We start from the raw sequence: 8,048 nt of genomic DNA on the forward strand, positions 1-8,048 counted from the left end.
ATGTTCAATGATGGATGTATGCTATCTGAACAATGGATATCCATCAATGAGCACCTATTATTGCTAAGCCATGGACTTGAACTAGGAGATCAAAAGATAGGCCCAAGATCTCGTATGATGGAACTCACGATTATGGACCCGAATGAACCCATTAGCATGAAACATTTTTTTTATCCCTCATTTTGGAAGAAATAAAGGTATTTACATGCTTAAAACTCAAAATACTAGACTTGCTTTGGCTGAGGAAATGCAATTATATTTCCTTAAAATTCTCCAAAAGAAATTTACCAAATAGGACCCCAAGGACATACAAAGCTCAAAGGTTTTGAAAAAGTAGTTTTCAAATCCACCCTTGTTGTGAAATGACACATGACAACTAAGTGCTCATGTTTTTTTTTTTTTAAAGAATAATTTTAATTTTATTAATTTTCAATCTAATCTAATTTAAATTTAACTTGTATTTTCAAGAAAATATCTCTAATTAGCCGAAAATTGGGTAGCGTTGATGGAACCCCCTTGCCCTACACAAATTTGAGAGACATGAAAAGACAAGGTAAGACAATTGCCATTTGATTAGTTGTTACGACCCATTTAGTTTATCCATTTAATTTGACTATATAGCTGTAATCAACCCCATGGTTAAATGGGGTCAGACTCGGTTGGAGGTACAGGGAAAGCAGAAGCTATTGAGGACTTTTAGGAGTTTGGTTTTCGCGGTCCGAGGTGTAGGGAAAGCAAAAGATTTACGTGGGACTAGTTATTAAATTCGTAAAATTTAACGTAGCTTTGGAAGCTCTCAGCTTCTTTATTAAATCAATACTTCCAAACGTGACTTTGGAACCTTCGGTCTTCCTTATTAAATGTATCCCTTATTAAATCACGGTAACAATCCAACGTGATTTTGGATGTCCTTCCTTATTAACATTCGATCCTTATTAAAGTCCCCACCTTGGTCTCTCGGCTTCCTTATTAAATTCGTATTCGTAAATGAATTTAATAAGGAAGCAGAGAGGTTCCAAAGTTACGTTGGATTGTTACGAATTTAATAAGGAAGCTGAGAGCTTCCAAAGGAATTTAATAAGAAAGCAGAGGAATTTAATAAGGAAGCAGAGAGGTTCCAAAGTTAGATTGGATTGTTACGAATTTCTAGCTCTACGAATTTAATAAGGAATGAGAGACCTTCTAAAGTTTCGAATTTAATAACCAGTCCCACGTAGCTTTTGCTTCCACGTAGCTTTTGCTTTCCGTACGTGCGGCGCATCCTATAAATGCCAGTGAGTCACAGCCCTCCCTGTCAATATAGTCTGTCCATTTTGGTCTACACACGAAAGGAAAGACTAGAGAGAGAGACGGTAGAGATCTCGGGAGGCTTTGCGCAAACGAGGACGCGCGCTCGTGTTGCTCCTACCCTCCTCTGCACTCATCCACGTCCCAGCTCCAGCCCGTGAGCGACGACGACGGCACTGCCCCCCCACTCCCGACGCCTGCTGCTCACCGCCGCCGCCTCCTTTCTTCTGACGAGCTGCTTTGCTGTCCAAACCGCGACGACCACCTACGACGGCACTGCCCTCTCCTTCCGCCGAACCTACCGTCGTCATTCCTCTCTCTCAAAAAAAAAAAAAAAAAAAAAAAAAAAAAGATCCCCCTCAAATTTGGGATTCTGAAGCTGAGAGCCTGTTTTGTGCTGCATTTCTTCTCTAGGCCTTGATTTCTTTTCTTCTCTTTTTTCGCTGGGCCCGGACTGGCGGGAGGCCGTCGTGTCCATTGCCGAACCTAACGAGCTGCCGCTCCTTCCCACGCCTCCAGCTACCGGAGACAACGCGGCGGCTCTCTGTCCCAAGCCGCAGCTGTTGCATCATGATGTCGAGCCTGTTTTCGTTCGGTCGGCGTCCCTCGTGGCTTCGTCTTGCATCGCTACCCCCGGCCGAAAGTCACTACCGGCACGATTCACCAATCGTCGGCCGAATCACCGCCGCGTGCACCTCGCCGAACCACCACCGTGGCCATCCTTTGCCTGGCAGCACCGTACCGCCGGTCATCCGTCGAGCCGATTCCGATGAAGTCCAAATTTGGCACTATTATCCTGTGAATTTAGGTAAAATCTCGCCCGAATTTGTTTGTGTTTTTGCATGTGATTGTTCACTCAGAACAGAAATCCCCTTCGCCAAATCTATTTACACACGCCTTCAGCTGCTGGATGATCCATTTTCTTCTTCTTTTTCGGTGTCTGTGTAACATTCAGTATATTCCCGAGTATCTCCGTCTTCATTGGAATATCGGTCATCTTTGTGTGCTCTACCGTGGAAGCATTCCAAAAGCCTCAGCTCACTTCTTGGCCAGGCCACGCCACACCAAGTTACCAACCTTTTTTTCTCCTCTGAGGGGAGAGAGAGAGGTCTGGAAGTAATACGCTTCCCAGATATGGCACACTCAAAGGCCAGAGCATCACAAGTTCAGTATGATGTGTTCTTGAGTTTTAGTGGAGCGGATACTCGTTTTGACTTCACGGACTTCCTCCATCAAGGCTTGAATAATGCCAGAATCCGCGTATTCAGGGATGAAGATGCAATCGAGGTGGGTGATAAGATTGATGAGACAATTCTACAAGCTATTGACAACTCCAAAATCTACATACCCATCATCTCTCATACTTATCCTGACTGTGAATGGTGTCTCATCGAGCTTGAACACATGATGTACAATGTGTTTAGGTCAAATGGCAAAAAAAGGATTTTTCCCATCTTTTATAAAGTGGAACCTGCGCATGTTAAACATCGGACTCCACGCCCCAAAAACCTTTCCTCCGAAGTCGAACTTGGGGCGTTCAAAGAGGCTCTTGCAAAGGTTGGTCAAATCAAGGGATGGAAGGTCGAAGAGGGACAAAGGTAAAACTACCTTTAAGATGCCTGCCTGAATCTTCCTTTTTTGGTTTTTGTTTTAGAGGATAAAACATTACCCTATCAAATCATTTATTTTCTTCTTTTTTAAATGGAAAATTTCGATGACCACTTCCAACTTCAAGTGCTACTCCTGTTGAACTTTACATCCTCTACTCGAGACATCTTCCCTAATATTTCAGTTGTTATAGCCACTGCTGGCGCTGGGGAACTTGTCACAGGTTTTCGGGTTATATAATCTGTCATCCTCCAATTGCAGTGTTCAATGGATGACCTTGAAGTTTGTCTGCATTTTTTCCCTATTACAAGTGCTGAAAATCCTTTCTAGGCTTAGCTATAAATGCCGAAATTTTGCTTGGGCACCATGTGGTAGCCATTTGGTAATTTCAGCCATTGTGTAGACCACTACCAAATAGAAAAAGGCATCCAGTGAATTGAATTCTATTAAATTAGCCTATATTGATTATTCAGTGTATTTAGATATTGTTTGTAACCATTTGCGATGTGTGGGTATGAATTAAATCTAGTCAACTAATGAAAGCGCTTTTGTGTATGGTAGCCAAGCAAAAATTGTCGATTTGGTCGTTCAAAAGGTTTTGGAGGAGCTAGGTAGAAAAGATGAGTCACAGACTGAGCATCCGATTGAGCTTGATGACTTGACAGAGTCACTTGAAGACTCTTATAATTGTGCAGTGATGGTACCATATCTTCTTCTTCGTCAGTATACAATTGATGCACGTGAATGCACAGATTTGAAATTTGATTTGTTCTAACCTCGGCTTGATGCTATAATTTGGTGAAACTACACAAATTGCAAGAAGTTAAATGTTATTCCGAAATTTACGCGGACAAAAATATATTTGCCAATCAATTAGTGTTCCTTCAACACGCCCTTTTTAATTGGAAATGTTGTTTCCTATAAATTAAATGAGTACACAAATACAAGTCTCATAAACTGTAATTTTTAAATTTATTTCTTGCTGTATAATTCATTGTTGGACGTTGTGTGATGTGAGGAGTGTTTATTTTTTCCTTTTTTGTTTTTTATTTTTTAATTCATACTATTTGCAATAATCGCCCTTTTGAACGTTCACATCGTTGCGTACTTGCCTGCAGATTTTGAAAATGGTTTAGCTTATCCCCTACCTTCTCTAGTTTTTCAGTCTGCATGACCATCAAATGTTACCTAAAATCTTGTTGTCCTAAAGCATTAGGACAGGAGGCTATTCTCCAAAAATTGATTAGCAAAAGCATGGCTTTGTTAAAGCTCGACAGGTTCTCCAACCCCATTCTGCCTCCCGTTTTCTGCCTTTGCTAGTTCCTCCCATCTTCTCCAGCGTACTCAATTTCCATTTTAGAATTTTTCCCACAAAAAAAAGAAAAAGATCTGGTTTTTCGCTCGATTGCCCTTCAAAAAGAGACTGGAGTATTAAATATTGACATGGCATGGGTTGGCAGTGCACGTGCTACTGTTTTAATAAGTACTTTTTTCCCAGCTTTCAACAGTCTCTTTTCCTTTCCTCCCCCTGCCCCCCTCCAAGTTTCAAAAATTCTTCCATACAATGAATTGCAAAAGACAGATCTCATTTTTTGGGACAGTGTATGAAATTTTACTTATTGTACCACCTTGACAACAGCTTTTGGTTGTCAGCAGCATAAACATTGCAAGATACAAAGTAATCTTTAGGAGCCACACGTGTCTTGATGTGGATCATTAAATGAAGTGCATAGATGTGGTAGTTTATATGTGCCAATAGGAATTAGTCAAGCTAAATGTTAGCACTATACTATTCAAAGAAAGTTTTCTTTTCTTTTCTTTTTTACAAAAATAATTCTATAGACCCCAATTTTCGAGTAACCATAGGAGTATAAACAATATGTTCCACAAGAAACCTAATCTGTTCTTGATTAGATGATTAGTGAGAAAAGATTAGCATTATCTTAATTGTGCAGTGCTTAAAACTTATGTGAAACAATGCGGTCCAAGTGCAGCGGTATGCCGGAAGAGAGAGTCTAAGCAGAGGAAGTATAGGGAGAGGGACGAGTCTAAGCAGTAATAGTACAGAGGGGAGATGGAGTAATCTAAGCATAAATAGGATTGAGGGCATGGACATGGAGGAGGCTAGGGTGAGTACAGGGAGGAGTGGAATCAAAGGGAGTCTAAGCATAAATGGGATGGAGGATATGTACATGGAGGAGGGCAGTGGGAGTACAGGGGGAGAAGGGGAAGCAGCAGAAGCGGAGGGAGCAGTGGAAGCAGCAGAAGGACTAGCAGCAGCTGAAGAGGGAGGAGTGGGAGCAGTGGAAGCAGCAGGGAATAGCAGCGGGGAAGAGGAAGCGGGGGAAGCAATGAGAGGAAGTTTTCAAGATATTTGTTTGGGGACGTTCTTGGTGTGCCTTCTTTATGCATTGTGTTTTAGCCTTTCTCTTCTTAAAAACAAGGAAACAAGTCGATAAACGGATGGGTTATGGATGCTTCTTCGTTTTTTGATCAGCATGGGATGGTAAACGGCACTGGTCAAACTTGTAAGGAGAGTTTCCATAGATTTGATAAGTATCTCAACTTCTGTAATTCAATCATCTCGAGAATTCTGATCCTGGTGCTTGTGGTTGGGCATATGGTATGAAAATATTTGATCTCAAAGAGTGGAAGAAGAGAAGCATCATAGGAATATATCACCGATAGCAGGAAATGAACGAGGATAGGACATTGTGGATAGTGGGCGTCTTACCCCCTGGATTGGTCACTTTCTACAATCTGACTAAATAGTTCGATCAGAGGTGGCATCTGTTTAGACTCGGCTATGATCCAGCACTCAACCGGACAGAAATGGACAATGCAGCAGTCATTCATTACAATGGAAACTGTAAACCATGGTTGGATTTGGCAGTCTCCAACTATTTTGTAAATCTACGATCAGTCTTGAGTGTATGCATAATAAACCAATCAAAGAGAAGGAACTTTGCCATGCAATTACATTTCAATTTGACGTTCCTGAGAATTGCCGACACAGTCTCGCAGGTTAGAGAACTGTCCTCCAATGGAAGATGGCATGAAGTGTTAGTCCACTTTAACAAAGCAAAGTGAGCAGGAATTGAAATCACTGAGCCTTCCATGATTAATTCTGTTGTCATAGCGTCGTCAAAGCGTCTTTCAAAGGTATCCAATAAACAAGGGAAGTCCATCCATGCTTGTGTGCTCAAGCAGGGTCTCGATAACATTCTCTTCCATCAGCAATTCTGTCATGGATTCGTACATGAAGTGCAGGGACTTGGAATCCGCGTTGGGCGCCTTCCAGTCAATGCAAAGCAGGGACTCCGTGTTGCAGAATGTGCTCACTCGTAGGTTTCTTCATCAGGGAAATTTGGAATGAAGGTTGTCATGATTTCGGCGAGCCCAAGTTGATGGATTCGAACCCAATGTCTCCACTTTGGTACTGGTTTTCCAGGTGCATATGTGGATGTTGATATGGAGCGAGCAGATGGACTTTCATACGCTCTTGAAGTTCATCAATGAGTGGAGTGGGCACATTGATCTCGATTCAATCTTAGGAATGCAGAGACATTATGCAAATGTCCAGGGATAGTTTGTTCAAAACAGAGATGAGCATGAAAAGGCACAAGGTTTCAGGATGTACCCAGACAAGATATGATGAATTATGATCACCTGACTTAATGTGAAAAACATCAGATCAGCATTTAAATTAGTGGGAAATCTCTCCTTCCCCCGCCAATGAGGTGTGTTGAGGCCGTCAAATTTATCACTAAAGGATGTATCATTGAGCCCAATTAAGTATTGGAGATAACGTGTTCCATTTTCTTTTCTCACAGGGGGATAATTGAGGCCAGTCCTGATGAATGAAGACATGAAGCAAAATGAAATTGATTCAACACAAGAAGGGTGTATCATTCCTAAATTAGTCCAATTCAAGTTTGAAATGCAAGTAACATGTCCCATCTCTTGTAGGACAAGGTGCACATCAACTGCGGGAGCGACGCCTTCTACCAAGTTGGCATGCTAAGGCCATCCATTTTGTTGTAAAGGATGTATATCGTTCCTAAAATGATTTCTAGTCAAGTGTGGAAATAACATGCCCAGTCTTCTAAATGTCTCTTTGAGATGAGCATTTGAAAAGAGCAAGAATTGAACTTTGTGGATTATCGTATGCAGTAAAGAAATGTTTTTCATAAATAAAATCAAGGACATAGAGACATTTTTCAAGCAATCCTGTCACTTTAGGTGATTTATGTCATGCATATCATGCATATATCCTTCATAATATTTTCCTAACATGTGTTGCCTTCATTCTTGATAGGAAATGTCATACCCGAAGAACAAAAACACGTGAAGGGTAAATTGTATTGATTCCAATTGCTGATTTTGATACTGTTTCTGACGTGATTCTCTTTTCCTTTGATTTGGATTACATCAAACACATGGAAGAGGTGCGGTACTATTCTGGTTAGTGGTTCTATTAACGGTTACTGATGATTATAACACAAGCTTGTAGGATTTTTTAGTAGGAACTGACAATGATAGTAGATGTTCCGATTAAAAAAGCTAGCACAAATCGAGAAAGGGAAACAAATTACTTGTACTTTGAGCTGTTCGCAGTGATATGCTTCTTTTTGGATCATAACCATGAGGAGAAGAGAGAGCCGAGGGGGGTTTGCGTTGCTAACTTGACAGTACCATTTGCTTTGTATCATCTATGTATGATGAGTTGCCGAGAGATTGTCTCCCCTCTGGTTAACAGAACTTGTTCTTCACATGCAGAGTCTTGACCGTATAAATATGTCGGCTTTTGGAAGGTATAAATGCTCAAATACTAGACATGCAAGCTAGGTTGCTGTTAGACACGCTGGGGAAGAGTATTGAGTCTGCTTTGCATTAGTAGCTGAGCCATGGCAGGCATCCAGTGAAATGTTTCCTGGAATTGATCCTTTTAGGAGATATGCGAAGATCAATTTGGGATCATAATTGATCTATAGTATTGTTTCAAAAATCAATATAGAATTAGATTTTGTTTTATTTGATTTCATGTATTGGGTCTTATTTCTTCTTTAGTTATATATCGATTGTATTATATTAATAGGAGCGTATTCTTGTAAAGGACAATTCATTCAATACAGAATACGGATTTCTCCCAA

At 40.9% G+C, this 8,048-nt stretch overlaps 1 protein-coding gene across 3 annotated transcripts; it reads left to right on the forward strand.

Annotated features, from left to right (window-relative positions):
* The first annotated feature begins 1,613 nt into the window (after positions 1-1,613).
* LOC104432484 (TMV resistance protein N-like) lies at positions 1,614-8,048 on the forward strand. 3 transcript variants are annotated; one of them, XM_039307204.1, is made up of 6 exons: positions 1,614-2,095; positions 2,243-2,885; positions 3,457-3,595; positions 4,851-6,635; positions 6,729-7,249; positions 7,675-8,048. In XM_039307204.1, exons 1-4 carry the CDS (start codon positions 1,858-1,860, stop codon positions 4,866-4,868), a joined length of 1,038 nt encoding a protein of 345 aa, XP_039163138.1. In that variant the 5' UTR covers positions 1,614-1,857; the 3' UTR covers positions 4,869-6,635; positions 6,729-7,249; positions 7,675-8,048. The 3 variants fall into 3 exon arrangements, 2 of the variants coding, with proteins under 2 accessions (XP_039163138.1, XP_039163140.1); XR_005548445.1 differs by lacking the exon at positions 7,675-8,048 and having other exon boundaries at positions 1,616-2,095; positions 2,243-2,574; positions 2,712-2,885; positions 6,729-7,327; XM_039307206.1 differs by lacking the exons at positions 3,457-3,595; positions 6,729-7,249; positions 7,675-8,048 and having other exon boundaries at positions 1,615-2,095; positions 4,890-4,981.

Source organism: Eucalyptus grandis, chromosome 1 (genome assembly GCF_016545825.1).
Source record: "Eucalyptus grandis isolate ANBG69807.140 chromosome 1, ASM1654582v1, whole genome shotgun sequence".
NCBI lineage: Eukaryota > Viridiplantae > Streptophyta > Magnoliopsida > Myrtales > Myrtaceae > Eucalyptus > Eucalyptus grandis.

What these genes read in the sequence shown, in the direction of transcription:
- LOC104432484 (XM_039307204.1), top strand. Translation starts at nt 1,858, where the DNA reads ATGATGTCGAGCCTGTTTTCGTTCGGTCGGCGTCCCTCGTGGCTTCGT. An exon ending in CTATTATCCTGTGAATTTAG is followed by an intron (nt 2,096 to 2,242) that starts GTAAAATCTCGC and finishes TGTAACATTCAG; the next exon opens with TATATTCCCGAGTATCTCCG. An exon ending in AAGGTCGAAGAGGGACAAAG is followed by an intron (nt 2,886 to 3,456) that starts GTAAAACTACCT and finishes TGTGTATGGTAG; the next exon opens with CCAAGCAAAAATTGTCGATT.